Here is a 19097-nt window from a genome sequence, read left to right as displayed (position 1 = left end):
TAGAAGAGACTTTAAAAGAAGAATTCAATAAAAGGGGAAGAATGTGCGGACTGCACATGCTAATCTGGGATGACACTTTACGCACATGCATTAAGCCCAGTTTTCCCAGAGCGAGGTGCAGCTGTGTGTGCAGCTAGCTGTGTGCATGTTTCAGGGTCAGCCATCACTGAGGAAGAGCTGCGTATTGCAGAGGAGAAGTTTGAAGAGTCCAAACAGCTCACTGAGACAGCCATGCACAACCTACTGGAGAACGATGTAGGTTCTGCCTCTCTCACAGCCTTATTGCAATTATGATCTCATACTTTTTATCAGTCTGATCTGAACAAACATTCATTAACCAATTATAAGACTTAAGTATAAAAATTAAGAATATTATTTTAATTGTTATTTGGTCAATATTCACTAACCAATTCTTATATTTTAGAATAAAGAATATTCTTTAAACTGCAACCCATGCGAAAGACAAAACATCTTACCAGACATGAGATCTGGTAACTTTTGAAATTTATCAGACCTCGCCAGATTTTACCTGTCCATGTTCTTCTTTTACGCAAACCAAAGAAAATACCTGTTATTCATAATTTTATTAGCTTGACGTTTTCGGGGAAAACCCAAGGTATTGTCATAGCCAGCTGGTCGTGTCGTCTGCCGTCTGACGTCAGCCGTCCGCGTCGTGCTAAAACCTTAACATTTGCTCTAAAATCAAAGTGCTTCCACTTACAACTTTGAAACTTCATATGTAGATGCACCTTGATGAGTTCTACAAGCCACACCCATTTTGGGGTCACAAGGTCAAAGGTCAAGGGTATTGTGACCTCTAAACAACAACAAAAAAATTCTGACAAGCTTTCATTTATTTAAAACTGCACCCGTTATGCGGTGCTCTTGTTTTATCATAAAACCATCTTTCTAAGTAACATAAACTTATACCAGTCAATAGTTTTTAAATATTCAAAGTTTCATTTTCATATCTAGCCTAAAAAAAGTTTTACATATCTATTTTCTATTTTTTGTCGGACACATTTGCCAGTTTGAAAATAATACCGGACCTCAGGATATTTTATGGAAAATGTCTGAGGTCAGATGTCTTTTGCATGGGTTGAAACTGTAATTGGGCCCGTAATCATTAACCAATTCAAAGACTTTAGTGTAAAACTAAAGAATATTCTTTGGACTGTAATGTTGTAATAGTATAATACTGTTGAATATGACATGGATTTTCACATCTCTTGCCACACAATTTTTCATTTAGAATAATTTATGACACAAGCAATATTTGTAGCCAGTATCTATTGAAACGCTGATTAATTCTTAAGTCTAAGAACCAGTTTATGAATTCAGACCCAGGTTTATTTTGACTGACTGCAGATTAAATTAACTCTTTACCACTTAGATACGTATTTTCGCACATTTTAGTCCTTTATAAAGTTAAATTTAATCAAATACCTTTCTTACTAGATTCAAGTTTGAAAGGCTTTATTACCAACCCTTAGATACTGATGACCAGCAAACAGAATAACACCATACTTGCAGGCTGTTCTGGCGTATGCTGTTTGCACGTAACCATTTTCACTCTTGAGAGGTAAAGGGTATTTCACTGGCATATGTTTGCTGCAGGTGGAGCAGATAGCCCAGCTACAGGCATTTGTAGAGGCCCAAACTGAGTATCATCGGCAGGCCCTTGACATCCTACAGGAACTGGGAGAGACACTGGAGTCTAGGTTGGTATCAAAGTCAGGCATTTTACACAAACTGGTGGACGTTTGGAATATTTTGGTCTGCCAAACAGCTGCCAAGTTATGATGTTTAGAAAGAAACACATTAATTAAATAATTATTCTCCTAATGTGATACATATTGCTTTGCACCCCTGTTGTTCCAAAGCAACCAATCAAAAGCCAAAAATATTGTGGCTAAAGATTAAAGTAACAATCACGCTCAAAAATATCAAATATTTTGTTTAATAAAGCTAACCCATAAAAAAATCAATGTTCCTTTTAGCAAAATGCAAAATTTCAATGTTAGATGTTGTCTGGTAGAATTGATTTAACGAGATACAAAATGCTTTTTTTAATTTTTTTGTGGCCACAAATAATTCCATTTATATCTCCCGTGAAATATCCGAACATTTACGGGCGAACACGAGATTGGATACGGTAAGCGTCGGAAGCATGACGTAGCTCTCATGAATAATCATTCTGTGAAATCAAAATGAATTCTGGGTAACTGGAACTTAGGGAATGCGAAAATGGCTTGTATAAATTATGCAAATGAACGCAACCCGAATGAATCCGATCCTGACTCGAAAGCGAAAGTAGATTACATCGTGGAACGATAATTAAATATTTAGATGCTTAAAACTTGCCGAATGCTTGTAATATAACGTTTTTACATCAATGTGACTTGTTTTTAGGGTCTTCCTATTGTAATTAACCATCGTATGGTACTACTTGTCGTCGAATGTTTTTATATAGCATAATACAGTAGCCGTATGTATTGGTGAGCGTGATAGTGACTTTAAGTGCTTCACTTAATTGAAGCAAGCCGGTCTTAATTGACGTAAAGTGTAGGCTATGTTCTTATTAACCATATGCCATGCAAACAATCATGGGGATCATAAGTTTTTTGTCAAACGTATTATAATGGGATGAGGTGTAACTGGGGCCATACCATTGGGCATTGAAATCATTAAAACATCATGTAATTTGAGGTGCATGAAAAGTTTTGCAAATATATTTTGTTTAGTTTTTTAAAGTTTTTACAGTGCCATTGATTCTGTCATTGATATTTTGCAGACGCAATGAAGCAGCTTCGAGACCAAAACCTGACCACATTCCAAAGCGTGTTGCATCAAGCTTTCGCCGCAGCCCATCTCCATTTGAGGACAACCATTCTGGCAGTTACAACTTCAACAATACTCCTGCATATGCTTCCAGTAAGTGATCATCAGTTTTGAATATAATTTCACTCATTCCATTTAACTGATTTTAACAAAATTAAATGCTCCGAATGAACTTCCAGAATCATGCACATATTTTATTCAAGGAATTGTATCAATTGATGCAATTCGTTTTTTAGCTTGACTATTATATATTAAATATATATAGTGGAGCTATCCTACTCACCCCGGCGTTCCATGCCGTTCCGTTAGCGTGCAAATGTTAAAGTTTTCGTACTACCCCAATTATTTTCATTTTCCCTTGACATATTGCTTTCATATTTTGCATACTTGTTTACCAGCATGACCCCAACTTACAAACAAGAGCAGGCAACTCTATCAAGCATTTTGTCATAATTATGGCCCCTTTTCCACTTAGAACATGCAGCAAATGTTAAAGTTTGCGTACTACCCCAAATATTTTCAATGTGCCTTGACATATTGCTTTCATATTTTGCATACTTGTTTACCATCATGACCCCAACGTATAAACAAGAGCATACAACTGTATCAAGCATTTTGACAGAATTATTGCCCCTTTTATACTTAGAATATGCATATTATTGATAAAGCTATGTTAAACTTTGCATACTACCCCAAATATTTCCTATATCCTTTGACATATTGCTTTTATATTTTGAATACTTGTTTACCAACATGACCCCAACCTATAAACAAGAGCAGACCACTGTATCAAGCATTTTGACATAATTATGGCCCCTTTTACACTTAGATAATTGAACATTTTGCTTAAATTGCCATAACTTCTTTATTTATGATCACATTTTATTATTACTTTGGCAAAACAACACTTACCTGAATACCACAATGGATTCCACCTAAACATAATCTAATAAATTACCACACCCCACATTATATCCCCTCTCACCCCCCTACCCCCCAACCTCCCCCCCCCCCCAATTTTTTTTTAACATCATTTAATAAATTACCCCACCCCACATTATACCCCCACCCTCTCACACACCCCCCCCCCCTACCCCCCTATAATTTTTTTTTTTCCTTTTTTATTTTTGAAAGATTGTCTAATAAATGACCACACCCCACATTATACCCCTTCTCAACCCCCCCCCCCCCCCCCAAAAAAAAAAAAAAAATGTTTTTTTCCTTTTTTTATTTTTGAAAGATCGTCTAATAAATTATTGAATATTAACAATTTCCCCATGATGGCTTATGTTATACTGTCAAGCACTCAAATAGTCGAGCGAGCCGTCCTCTGACAGCTCTTGTTTTGATAGTGTTCAAAATTCAATAGCACCCATGTGTTGCTTTTAACAGAGTGAAGTTGAATGTATGAGTAAAAAGTTAAGTAAAAATTAAAGAAAACTTAAGAATCACATACATTATAGAAATATTGATGAAGTAACAGTTTCATGGTATTTGTAGTTACACAATTTACTTGTGTGATGTTTTGTTCAATCTATGTTTGTTATTTAGAGGCATTTTTATTATTATTTTGCCCCCTTTAAGCTGGGTAAATTGCTTGGCCCTGGTCAGTAGGGTGCTGAATACATTGTTTGGATAGTTGGTCTTATGGTTTGTCCATTGACCAAATTTTTTCATGCCATTTATTGACTTTTTTTACCAAGGATCCTGCTCTTGGGGGGAATAGCAGGCATCTATTTATTTTGAGGTCAATATTCTTTTCAACAAAGTATCTTGAAAAAGCCTTGACCTGTTAGTAAAGTGGTGACTTGGGTGGAAAGTCAGATGCCTATACAGTTGGCGGTCAAAGGTCAAGGGCTTGTATCATGACATTGGTTTTCTAGAGAATACTTTAACCTATTATCATTTAAATTGATTTCCTTGTTATTTGGGGTGGGGGTTGGATGCCTTTAAGGTAAACAAGTAAAAGATCAAGATCACTTCTGATTGTAACATTAAAATTGCTTCCACGCAATATGCAGAGATTTCTTAGGATCATAACAATTAGTATGCTGATTAATAGTGACAAAGGATAACTCCTAATGATGGTTCAATCAAGAGATCAACAGTAAAGGTCAGGGGTATTCATGTTTTACAAACATCTCTTCTAATTGGGACATTAAGGTACCACCATTAGCATTAAAATTGAATCCTACAAGGTGTTAACACAAAAACTGTTCCAACCATTTTAATTAATCATTTATCGATATTCATAGTTAACACATTGATAAATGTTGGTAATTATTGTCATTAGAAAGGAATGTGTGTTTGGGCGAGGGGAGATGGCATAATCTTGGCAACCCACAAACGCAAAAAATATGCATTATTGGTAAATAATGAATACAATAGGTATAGAGGAATGACCAAGCAGACACAATAGTTTCATAAACAAATCAAAAGTATATTTAGATCTCTAAAAATACCTTTTTGCAAAAACTATTTTATAAAACATTTTGTTTCATTTGCAACAGTTGAAGAAACAAGTATGTATAGTGTATTACTGCAATTCTAATTATATGCATGCATCATTATAATTGGTTTATATTGTATTCATGCAGTTTTTTCATCAGCATGTTTGAAAGTCTATTCTGCCAAGAACTGTTCAACTTAGAAACTTGGTTGTCATGTCTGCAGTTATTTATGGTGTTGTACTTTGTTGTTCAGATTTAAATGTGGGTAGTTCTCAAGTCTACCAGGTAGATTTTGAAGGTCCATTGTCATTGTATTTTTTGTCTGGATTATATGCATGCTTATCCATTGTTGGAGAAGTTGCAGAAACCCGTTTGACATTGGGTTACTGTTTCCTCATTGTATGGTTTCAGAACGTCTGACCAGTTTGACATGGGGTAAATGTTTCCTTATTGAATATCTATGGTTTCTGAGTGGCAGACCAGATTGACGTGTGGTCAATATGCCCTTGCCTTATGGTTTTAGAGATATATACCTGTTTAACATCTGCCAGGTTTATTTGTATAATGGCAACACTTTTCAGCTTTGACACCATCAAACTTGTACCACCCATGATTTAAGGCAGTATTACAGTGTTACTTTGTCAGTGAGTCGGTCATTCATGAATCATATAAAATTGTTTTATATTTCTTTGCACTACTTCATAATTTTTGCAAGCGATATAATTTTAACTTACATATGTCATCAACTTTTCGAACCTAAACTTCATGGCATAAATATTTACCTGTATCAGACAGTGTGTAATGAACCACATGGCTCCCTTTAAAGTAAAGCTGTAATGTGATTGGTCAAAATACTGCACTTAATTGTCTAGATAGGGCTTGTTCTTTTCTCCTACTAATCTGTTTATTACAAAATTATATATATATATAATTATATATAACTTTACACAAATTTAAACCTGCTTGAGATGTTTTGTTGCTTGCACTATCCATATGGCTACCGTCAAGGTCAAGGTCTTGCTTGGAGATCAAAGGTCTCACAAAAAAAAATTTTTGTGTGGGAAAAATAAGAATAGTGTCCGCAAACCAGTGTCCGCAAACCAGTGTCCGCAAACCAGTGTCCGCAAACCAGTGTCCGCAAACCAGTGTCCGCAAACCAGTGTCCGCAAACCAGAGTCCGCAAACCAGTGTCCGCAAACCAGTGTCCGCAAACCAGTGTCCGCAAACCAGTATCCACAAACCAGTTTCTGCAAACCAGTGTCCACAAACTTCTGATCTTTTATGGCAATTAATCATTATTGTTCTCATTACACCAAGTTAAACAGAAAGCAACATAAATAAATAAGTACCAGTTAAAGCTGTTATTTACTTGGCTTGTTGTATTTAATTAATATTGTTGTATGAGGTTGTTTTGATATATTTAGAGTTATTGCTCTTTGTATTTTCCTTGTGCCAAGCCTAATTAGGTAATACATTTTTTAAGTTCAGATTTTAACCAAAGGTTGTTAAGAGACTGAAATGAAATATTGAACAATGATAAAAGACTTTGAAAGGACACGTGGAGAACACCTTAAAATGTCTTAATACAGAGTAGCGGGGTGGTCTTAAAATCGAGTTGGTCTTTATCAGAATTAAGATGTATTTGTATATTTCTGGTTGTTTCCATACCATCCTTTATTGACAGTAATCGTCTTAAATTTAAGACTTACATTTACTACATCAAGATAATTCCAGCATCAGTAAATAATATACATGTTATTTAAACATTGATAGCCTCACAATGTCTTGACTTGTATGGAATGGTGTATCATTGTCACATGTATTGGTTACCCCCTGCAGGTCGGGTGTCCAGGCCACTGTGTAAGGTTCTTGTACGTGTGCTGTGGTTGTACACTGCATGTGTCTATGGATGTAAAATTGGTTCTGCTCAGACTGCACCGCCTGCAGTTATTGTGACTTACTTTGACTATTAAATTACTCAAGATTTACTTTATTTACTCAAACTTTTAGTAAGCTACAATGTCAAATGATATAAATCCTTCTATTACCATGATTATATAATAGATCAGATAATAGATAGTGTAAGCCCTTCTTGTGCTGTGTTGTTATTGCTATTGTTTATTAATACACATGTTCTTGACTTTATGATAAAAATGTGTAAGTTTGGTGAGGTGTAACTAAATGTAGAAAGTAATAGGTCAACCATGTCAGTAGGATTGAGATCAGAAAATTACGTGCAAAACCATATTATTTATTCCCTATGGATGTCATTGAATGGTGTTATAGGTTTGCTGTCCGTCCTGTCCGTCTGTCCAGCTTTCCATCTGTCCAAAAAACTGGATACTTTAATTTCTTAAAAAGTACTGAAGATCCTTTGATGAAACTTGGTAGCCCAAATAGAGGATTATGCATGGCTGTCTGTTTTTTCCAGAGGTCAAAGGTCAGGTCAACCTTCATTGTTAATAAAAGACAGAATAAAACAAAGTATTGTAATAACTTTATAAGACTATCAACCAAGATCATGTTTACACACATTAACAGTGATTAAAACGATTATGTATGACATTTTATTCACCAAAGGTCAAATGCAAGATGACCGTTAATAAATACAGAATATTGCCAAATACTTAAATAACTTGAAAATGATACACATTCAGTGCAATGAGGATCATGGACCACATTTCTTCATTTGTGGTCAAATGTCAAGTGAATGTAAAATCAATCTTAATACTGCTGTGACGAACAGACATTTGGATTAAATTATAAAATATACTTCACATATAAACTTAACGCACAATACAATGTACAAAAATATATTTTCACACTCTTATATATTTGATAGGGGCTTTTTGGGGTAGAGTAAAGCTTGCAATAATTTAAAAGCCTTTTTAGTTCGACTATTATATGTGAAATATATATAGTGGAGCTATCCTACTCACCCCGGCGTCGGCGTTCCCGTTAGCGTGCAAATGTTAAAGTTTGCGTACTACCCCAAATATTTCCTATGTCCTTTGACATATTGCTTTTATGTCCTTTGACATATTGCTTTTATATTTTGCATACTTCTTTACCAACATGACCCCAATCTACAAACAAGAGCAGACAACTGTATCAAGCATTTTGACTGAATTATTGCCCCTTTTATACTTAGAATATGCAGATAAATGTTAAAGTTTGCGTACTTCCCCAAATATCCTATGTCCTTTGACATATTGCTTTTATATTTTGCATACTTCTTGACCAACATGACCCCAATCTATAAACAAGAGCAGACAACTGTATTAAGCATTTTGACAGAATTATGGCCCCTTTTATACTTAGATAATTGAACATTTTGCTTAAATTGCCATGACTTCTTTATTTATGATCACATTTGATTCATACTTTGACAAAACATCACTAACCTGACAAACCACAATGCACTCCACCCAAATCATCCCCCATGCCCCACCCCAGAATCCGCCCCCCCCCCCCAAAAAAAATACTGTCAAGCACTCAAATAGTCGAGCGCCCTGTCCTCTGACAGCTCTTGTTTATTACATATTTAATCAGAAAATAATAAGGACAATCAGATCTAAAATTGCCTATAAAAGAATTACGAGTAGCAAAACAAGCAACAAAATAATTGTTATTATACCCCCACAAACGAAGTTTAGGGGGTATATAGGAGTGAACTTGTCGGTCGGTCTGTCTGTCTGTCGGTCCATATTAAGTGTCCGCTCTCTAATTCAAGTAGTTTTCATCCGATCTTCACCAAACTTGGTCAAAAGTTGTATCTACATGATGTCTAGGCCAAGTTTGAACATGGGCCTTGCCAATTCAAAAACTAGTTCAGGGGGTCACTTAGTGCGTTTTAAACATTCAGCATGTTGTCCGCTCTCTAATTCAAGTAGTTTTCATCCGATCTTCACCAAGCTTGGTCAGAAGTTTTATCTTCATGATGTTTAGGCCAAGTTCTAACATGGGCCTTGCCTGGTCAAAAACTAGGCCACTGGGTCATTTAGTGCGTTTTAAACACTCAGCATGTTGTCCGCTCTCTAATTCAAGTAGTGTTCATCCGATCTTCACCAAACTTGGTCAGAAGTTGTATCTAGATGATCTTAAGGCCAAGTTAACACATGGGCCTTGCCGGGTCAAAAACTAGGTCATGGGGTCACTTAGTGCGTTTTTTAACATTCAGCATGGTGTCCTCTCTCTTATTCAAGTAGTTTTCATCCGATCTTCACCAAACTTGGTCAGAAGATTTATCTAGATAATCTGAAGGCCAAGTTCGAACATGGGCCATGCCAGATCAAAAATTAGGTCACAGGGTCACTTAGGATGTTTTACACATTGAGCATGGTGTCTGCTCTCTATTTCAAGTAGTTTAAATCCGATCTTCACCACACTTGGTCAGAAGTTGTAACTAGATGATGTGTAGGTCAAGTTCGAACATGGGCCATGCCGGGTAAAATACTAGGTCACGGGTTCACTTAGTGTGTTTTAAACCTCACCATGTTGTCCGCTCTCTTATTCAAGAAGTTGTCATCCGATCTTCACCAAACTTGTCAGAAGTTGTATCTAAATGATGTCTAGGTCAAGTTTGAATATGGGTCATGCCGGGTCAAAAACTAGGTCACGGGGTATCTTAGTGCGTTTTTTAACATTCAGCATGGTGTCCTCTCTCTTATTCAAATAGTTTTCATCCAATCCTCACCACACTTGGTCACAAGTTTTATCTAAATGATCTCTAGGACAAGTTTGAACATGGGCCATTCCGGGCCTAAAACTAGGTCACGGGGTCACTTAGTGCGTTTTTTAACATTCAGCATGGTGTCCGCTCTCTAATTCAAGTAGTTTACATCCGATCTTCACCAATCTCAGTCAGAAGTTGTATGGAGATGATCTTAAGGCCAAGTTAGAACATGGGCCTTTCTGGGTCAAAAACTAGGTCATGGGGTCACTTAGTGCGTTTTTTAACATTCAGCATGGTGTCTGCTGTTTTTTGTGAAGACGACATGCAAAATATTATGTGTCAATGCGGCATGTGGGGGTAATAGTCACGTCTGTGACATAGCTCTAGTTTTACCAAAAATTTATATTGTATATGGCCAGGTGGTGGGTGGTGTGTTGCAGCACGTGTTCATTCACCTGGTGTCCAATCTCATTAAATGTGCACTAATTTCCCATATTGTTGGTGTTTTAGAAAATATCAAAATATTATAAGCTGGTTTAAAAAAATATATGAAAAAATATTGATAAATATAAATGTTTGTCAAGAAACTATGGTAAAATTTAATGTTTCAGCTGTAATCACAGGCCATTAGGGCAAACATTACAACATGACATGATATCAGTTTGCAATATTGACTCAGCAACATTCTTGGGGAAGAGCTAAGTAACAGTTACGGTATCTTAATTGTTTAGCCTCATTCTCAGGATTAAATACATTTTGCATTACTTTATTATCTTGTTCCTCATGAACTTACCACAAATACTGAGAAACCAGTGATATTAAATTGTTCTGAATTGTTGTGGATTTTCTCAATATTGAAAACAAATGACCAAGTAATGTACAAAGTCTTATATCAGACATTAACAAAATCTCTGAATTTAAGATCAAACAATAACGTCAGATTTTATGAATCAACAAAATGTAATGTCAACAAAAATATGAATCTAAATTACTGGCTATACTGGGTAGAAAAGTAGATCAACAAATCAATAAATTTGATTCAGTCAAATAATATATGAAAATGCAATATGACAATCTTACAAAATGTGATCATATTTTTGTAATATAATTGGGCCATGCTCTGTAAATAAGGGTTTAACCCTTTGCATGCTGGGAAATTTGTCGTCTGCTAAAATGTCGTCTGCTGAATTTCTAAAATTAGCATTTTCTTTGATTATTTTTCTAAGATCCAAACTGTTTGCAAAGGTCTTCAAAATCTGGTTCCAGCACTCAAAGGGTTAATGCATGTGCGTAAATAAGTGTCGATATTGAGACAATACAATTCTGACAAAGGTAATTGAAAGCTGTTCTGTTAAGCATAATGTGTGTTAGAATAAACAAAAGCACAAAGTTCTACGCATAATGTTTCAGGTTGTCAGGTTGTTGTAAAATAAGAGAAACATACACATTGTAGATTCAACAAATATGCTGGATTAGTTGTGGTAGAATTTGTGGTAGAAGTTGTCACTTTTTAGGAATTATTATTTAAATAAGCATTGCTTTTGTTGTAGTAGTAGTAGCAGTAGCATTCATTGTAAATAAGCCCCCATTTTTAAATGTGCATATGTAATATTAAACAACCCCATTTTTAAATGTGCATATGTAATATTAAACAAAATCCGTTAAAAATATAAATATAAAGACTTGGCTGCACGTCTTGGCCGGGTATGTGAGTTTTGAATATACATTTTTGTTCATTACATGGATAAGTATCATGCCTAATTGGAATGCCTTCCCTTGATTGTTTTCAATTCCGAAACAAAGTGTAGACATTCCAGACCTGTGTTTAATATGTTGACTGATTAGTATAACAGGTTTGTGCAGTTTTTTGTTAGGTTCTAATTAGATTAACAGGTGTGTGCAGTTTTTTTGTAAACAGCTAACACTAAGTGTTATAAAGGGTGCTGCAGAATTTTAACCTGAGGAAACATGGGGAAGAAAGGAATTATATGTGCTTAATTTATTTATAAATCACTTCATTTTGCTTTCTTGTTCAATTTTTCTCAGATAAAAATAATCCATAATACATAATATTTGCCATTCATGTAACCTGGTTGTTGTTTTTGCAGACTCTGCAAAGGTTCAGAAGGAGGCATGTGCAGAGGCCCTATACGACTTTGAGCCCGAGAATGAGGGTGAACTAGGCTTCCAGGAGGGCGACATCATCACACTCATTGCTCAGATAGACGAGAACTGGTTCGAGGGATCTGTTAGGGGCAAAAAGGGCTTCTTTCCAATAAACTATGTAAAAGTTGTAGTGCCCTTGCCCTAGGGGCTACTCTACCTGTAGGCTTGTTTTCATGCTGCTTTGGCCTAACAGTTGCTGCTTCACCTGGCTCCGGTCTGAACTGCCTCATTGAAATAGAACACTTCATGCAATGTATGTGTGTTTACAATAGCTTTGAAGATATTCTTCCTCGTACTTAATGTCTGCATTTGTATGATATATTTATTGTTAGTTTGTATTTGTATTCTGTTGAGCAGAACCAGTTATTTATTGTTTTGAAACAAGACCTCTTGATGGTAATATCTCTATTTTATTCAAGAACGTTTTGTTGATTACTCTAAATGCAACATTCAACAAGTTTTTTAGGAGACCAAAGCATATGCCATACATTGTCATCGGGCCATCAGGACCCTACAGTTTTAAAGAATACATATACCTTATATATTGTCATTGGGACAGGAGGGTTCCCTCAGTCAGTAGCTGATTCTGGTTCAATTGGGATTAGATCAGCTGTGGGTTAGTTTCGTTGTCATCTGTCCATTGTGTCCTGATTATAAAATCACATTCTTGCCCTTCTACATTGTTTAAAAATCAATGCATTTTATACAAACAATTCATTAGCAGTAAGCTATGTCTGGTATACGGGTTTCATCGTTTAAAAACAAAGAAATTCAATTATGTGGCATTTCTTTAAGTTGAGGGTGATGCTGTTAGCTTAAGAATTAATCTAAACACTTGCCATATTTTCTTGAATTGGACTTGTTAACTTACCACTGTTTCATTTAATACCATAAAGTATGTTATTTGACTTTGGAATGCAATCACATTAAATCTGTGTTTGCATTTCTGGTTTTTCTTTTGCTTGTTTGAATGCTTTTTGTGTAAAACCTGTTCTTTTGGATCTGATAGTTATATTATTTGTTTACCATAATTTCTGTGTGTGTTTGGACACTTGATTATTTAAAACAACACATCAATTTTGCTTACATCAATTTTGCTTTCAAAATATGCGAAGAAGAAATACATCAAATTAATTATAATTGGCATTTAATTGCAGTGTGATTTACAATGCATGTTTAGTTATGAATAAACCACAATTTAACATATTAAACATTTAATCATCATTATGTAACACATTTTGAATTTAATTATTATTATCACCATGGAAATAACTTTTTGCTTTAATATCAGTTGTTAATAATTTAATATTCTATTTTTATTTTATTTTTTATATTTATATATAAATTGATTTAACTGGTAATCATTTGTTTATGAAACTTGTATGTTAAATACTGTCTTATATTTTTTTATTGGACTACAGATTGTTCATTCCTGAGGTTCAATTTAATAAGTTGTCTGTATTTGACCATTATAAAACAGTGAAGTTGCAGTTCATTATAGCTTGTAACAGCAAGAATGACATATATATTGTTACAGACTAAAAATGTATAAGATACTGTGATGGGGCCAACTCTTCTGAAATGAGTTGCAGATTTATAATGAAACATTCCCAACTTCTCTAGTTAGCTCATACACTGCAATTTCCTCAGATAACTGTCTATTTACATGTAGTGTCCTTTTGTTGCTGACGAAATTGTAATTCAAACTGGCAGACACTGTTCCACATTTTTTGAAACTTAAAAAATCATATTTTTTATGTTTCCCAATATGAAGAATGATATAGAATTATATTTTCACCAAATACCTGCAGGTCCCGATGTTTATACAGTAACTATTTTACTTCAATTTTTAGAATCTAGAATGTGGCTTTTTGCCTTATAGCCCAGCTATAACTAGTCTAGTTTCTCAAGTCTCACTGTTCTGTCTCCACTATCAGTCTAACCTGTCTATAATATGTAAACACAGTGAGATTATGTACTGCATATTTTGTTTGTTTCCCTGTTACATGTTAAACTTACAGATGGATTTACGCGGGTTTGATTTTCTGTTTTCCAACTGCCTATTCTGAAAGTAGTATATTATATCAGTGTGTTTGTGTGTGTAATTGAATCTCCTGCAGTGTAACAGTTTCTTAACAAATGGCTGCATAGTTTTGTACAGACCACATTGCAGTGATGGTGTGGGCCGTGTTCCTGGGTTGCATGTGGTAGGGATTCGGGCATTGCAGTGCAGCAATCCTCTCCACAAATGTACACTTGTTTTGTTATGCATAATTTCCACTCCACAAATGCAAACTTTGATGCTTATTTACGATTTGTGTATGTAATTATGTTTAAAAAATACAGTCATATATTATTTGATTAATTTCATCAATAGTCGTTTCAACAGTGTATTCTTTAGCGCATTTTGTGCATTTTAAATGCATTAACTCCTCTTTCACTACTTGCTGGATTTCACTCAAACTTTCACAGATGACATACCATAACATTGATATGATCTTGAAAATTTTTTTTTTAGCTGGGGCAAGTTTTGGCTGAATTATTGCCTTTTGTCTGTTTTTTCCACAAAATATAACATAAATGTAGTTTAAAAAAAGTTGTTGTCAACTCCTATTGATCCTCTTGGTGGATCTTGCTCAAACCTGCACAGTTGAATGACCTAAATGCGTCAATGATTGTTATGCAAGGAATATCTGCTGCAATATGTTTTAGCAGAATTATTGCGCTTGAATTGTTTTTCCGCCATGAAAATATATTCCCACAATTTTGGGGTTTCAATTTCTTTTAAATGATTATAAAGAAATATATTTTTGCTGCAACCAATTTTGAATGATTGGTGGTTGATATTCTTGTTGGCACTGTGAATTGATTTTTTTATTTAATGAGAAAGCATGCTAAAACATGTTCAGGTTTAAAATAAAAAAATACTGCACCAGTTGTGTATCACTGTTACACTTTGTAATCATTTGTATTCTATAATAGCAAACTTTATTGGGCATAAGGATCTTCATTCATATGAACAATATTTGTGTTGTTATATTGTCAGTAACGTCGTCTTCAGATCCTGTTGTTTTGTCACCACATTGTCCTTGTTCCATTGTTGATGTTAATTAACTTTTGAGTCGTTCTTGAATCCACAATAGTGTTTTATCAAGCAAGTCTCAATATTGAGTAGTTCTTGAAGGCACACAAGTGTCCTGTCAAGTAAGTCTCGAAATTGAGTAGTTCTTTAAGGCACACTAGTGTTCTATCAAGCAAGTCTCGAAATTTAGTAGTTCTTCAAGGCATACTAGTGTTCTATCAAGCAAGTCTCAATATTGAGTAGTTATTCAAGGCACACTAGTGTTCTATCAAGCAAGTCTCAATATTGATTATTTCTTCAAGGCACACTATTGTTCTATCAAGCAAGTCTCAATATTGAGTAGTTTTTTAAGGCACACTAGTGTTCTATCAAGCATGTCTCAATATTTAGTAGTTTTTCAAGGCACACTAGTGTTCTATCAAGCAAGTCTCAAAAGTGAGTAGTTCTTCAAGGCACACTAGTGTTCTGTCAAGCAAGTCTCAATATTGAGTAGTTCTTGAAAGCACACTAGTGTTCTATCAAGCAAGTCTCAATATTGAGTAGTTCTTTAAGGCACACTAGTGTTCTAGCAAGCAGGTCTCAATATTGAGTAGTTCTTCAAGGCACACTAGTGTTCTATCAAGCAAGTCTCAATATTGAGTAGTTCTTGAAGGCAGACTAGTTTTCTATCAAGCATGTCTCAATATTGAGTAGTTTTTCAAGGCACACTAGTGTTCTATCAAGCAAGTCTCAATATTGAGTAGTTTTTAAGGCACTCTAGTGTTCTATCAAGCAAGTCTCAATATTGAGTAGTTATTTAAGGCACACTAGTGTTCTATCAAGCATGTCTCAATATTGAGTAGTTTTTCAAGGCACACTAGTGTTCTATCAAGCAAGTATCAATATGGAGCAGTTCTTCAAGGCACACTAGTGTTCTATCAAGCAAGTCTCAATATTGAGTAGTTCTTTAAGGCACACTTGTGTTCTATCAAGCAAGTCTCAATATTGAGTAGTTCTTTAAGGCACATTAGTGTTCTATCAAGCAAGTCTCAATATTGAGTAGTTCTTCAAGGTACACTATTGTTCTATCAAGCAAGTCTCAATATTGAGTAGTTCTTTAAGGCACACTAGTGTTCTATCCAGCATGTCTCAATATTGAGTAGTTTTCAAGGCACTCTAGTGTTCTTTCAAGCAAGTCTCAATATTGAGTAGTTCTTCAGGCACTCTTGTGTTCTATCAAGCAAGTCTCAATATTGAGTAGTTCTTTAAGGCACACTAGTGTTCTATCAAGCAAGTCTCAATATTGAGTAGTTCTTTAAGGCACACTAGTGTTCTATCAAGCAAGTCTCAATATTGAGTAGTTCTTGAAGGCACACTAGTGTTCTTCCAAGCAAGTCTTGATATTATGTCATGTATTGCTACAGATTTTTAAACTGTCAAAAATGTCAAATCGTAAATATTTATAAAATTGTATGATATATTAGATAAATTATGCAAATATGTGTGTTTTGTTTAATATAAATTGTGAGATAAAAGAAGTGGAAATCCTTTAACAAAAAGTAGAACTTTGTCAAAGTGGTGACAGCAGGTCACACTATATAGCTGTTGTGTGAAGGTACCTGGGTACCAGAAAAAAATAATACATATCAATGATATTACAAGTGAATATTTCACCTTTTATGCAATTTTTATGATACACATTATACTAATTACTTGGAGGTTGTAAGCGCTTAGTCCACATGGGGATTTCTGTTTGTATTCAATTAGGATAACGTACAAATTTAGAAACGAGTGATAACATCTGAATATTTAACACATGCAAAATCTAGAATCATGAAGTGTAGAGTGATGATTCAGCATTTTCTTAAGAAAGATCTATGCCAGTAACTGCCTGTGAATTCAATGTTTAAATTTAATGCTTTTGAATTTAAGAGGAAAACCTTAAGTTACTGTGACGGACAGGTACACAGACTACATTTAACACCATTCCTAACTTAGTTTGCCAACTATTTTCTGTAACATTAGATGATAAAAACATACAAAAGCCTATTCGTAACACTTAATATATAAATTAGATAACACTACCTTTACTACTGAACACTACTGAAGTATTATTATCATACGAAAGGTTCTGATTTTGGGTTTTTGACCTTATATGACACCGTTACGCAATCGACAGAGATTTCATTGGGACAAATGCTCTTACCAAGATTTCATTGGGACAAATGCTCTTACCAAGATTTCATTGGGACAAATGCTCTTACCAAGTGTCATGATGATTAGAGCAATAAATGCGACCTCTAGTGTTCACATGTCCAATCAATCTTGAGGACGGCAGACGCACGACGGACTAAAGGCAATACCACCAGCTCACTATCAAGCACGTTGTTCTTCGGCGAGCTAAACACGGCAACCATTTGAAATCGCGCAAATCTCGCACATTGTTGTTTCAAGACATTTTCTACAAAGTTGCATTAAAATAATTCATCTGTAACGCGCGCTGACACTTATTGTTTGGTTTCCTCGTGCTGCACACGTAAGTATGCGATCATTTATTTTGCATATTTATTTTCGGACCATATGATCGATAAAAATCTAATTGCTCTTATAGTACAGAAAAAGCAGTGTGTGCGATGCGAATATTGCGGACTGGTCGATCATATGAGCAGCCATGTAGTTGAACACAAACACATACCCCTAGTACAACACGTGTATTACGCAAGTACATGTATCAGATAACAAACAATGACAGAAATTACCCCGAACAATTATAATAAAACGTGTTTGTGACGAGTTAAACATGGGGGTAAAGAGTCTTTCTACAACCCTGTGGAAGTACTTCCATCGGCATTCAGCTCATATAATGGGTTCTCCTTGACATAAATCAAGATAGTTCTATACTTTGACATTAATAACACTAAGCAGCCAGATATTTATTTAGTGCTCGTTCGATTTAGATTTAGTGATTTTTACTGAAATTGAATATTTTAACATATTGTAATTTAATGATTTTATGTTAGAATGGCATTGGTCCTTTAATGATAATTCGTGGAATCACAAATCAATTTTAACAAATTTTCTATGAGTTATTGAAATTGGATTGTTTTTTTTTTATATTCAAAGTTCGACAAAACGTGTTGATTAGTACCCGGTAATCAACAAATTAATAAAATGTAAGTGTTGCGTTAGAAATGCCTTTAAATAAATGGTTTAGGACAACTGAAATGAACTGTTTCTGTAACTTCTTTCGGAAGACTTGCGAACAACTCGTGATCATTTGTAATGCAAGACGCTAATGGTAATATTACTTTCCTCTTGTTGACAACCACGATGCGTTGATCAAACATGTAGGTACTTGCTGTGACAACCAAACCATAACGACGGCCTGTATGGATGGCGTTGCCTGCACACCAGTGTCATGTCGATGTCAACAATCGTCGGAGGGAATACATATTTTTCGCTGACACAATAGTTGATGTCGCTCTTGTCGGTTTCGGACGCAGAGTTCCGAACCTCAATCTCTTAATTCGACGCACTGGCTCGCGAGGATGTTTTATTGTGGACTGAACGCTGTTCTGAAGGACTTCGAGAAATCTTCGTTCTCCTAAAAATGCCCACATAGCAGGGCTTCATCTGTTACATATCCGAATCAATGCGCGGATACAAGTGGTCGGTCTACACAAGGCACACTGACATGTCCAGCAACCCCGACAGAAGACAGCGAGAGCGCCGGATCTCGCAGGCTTGCACAATGCTCTCGTCTTTTGCGAACATGACTTCAATGCTCAACTTACTCGACTGTCTCTGATTATAAAATGCTTTCTATCTCTGTACCACCCTGACGTGAAGTACATAATTATTTAGGAAACTGCTACAAGTTATGCGCACAACCTAATACAACACA

At 35.3% G+C, this 19097-nt stretch overlaps 1 protein-coding gene across 12 annotated transcripts in view; it reads left to right on the top strand.

Annotated features, from left to right (window-relative positions):
- Positions 1-16693, top strand: part of LOC127875903 (endophilin-A2-like) — a 51305-nt gene extending 34612 nt beyond the window's left edge. For 2 of the 12 annotated variants that reach the window (XM_052420653.1, XM_052420652.1), the window contains 4 exons: positions 155-255; positions 1618-1721; positions 2795-2934; positions 12075-16693. In XM_052420653.1, coding sequence (XP_052276613.1) covers positions 155-255; positions 1618-1721; positions 2795-2934; positions 12075-12277 — 548 coding nt within the window. In that variant the 3' untranslated portion in view covers positions 12278-16693. The remainder of the gene's footprint in view (positions 1-154; positions 256-1617; positions 1722-2794; positions 2935-12074) is intronic. The other 10 variants (XR_008047507.1, XR_008047504.1, XR_008047505.1 and 7 more) reach the window with 10 other exon arrangements.
- The last annotated feature ends 2404 nt before the right edge of the window (positions 16694-19097 follow it).

This window comes from Dreissena polymorpha, chromosome 4 (genome assembly GCF_020536995.1).
Source record: "Dreissena polymorpha isolate Duluth1 chromosome 4, UMN_Dpol_1.0, whole genome shotgun sequence".
Taxonomy (NCBI): domain Eukaryota; kingdom Metazoa; phylum Mollusca; class Bivalvia; order Myida; family Dreissenidae; genus Dreissena; species Dreissena polymorpha.
Note: the sequence above shows the minus strand (reverse complement) of the source record. Positions and strands in the feature narration are given on the sequence as shown.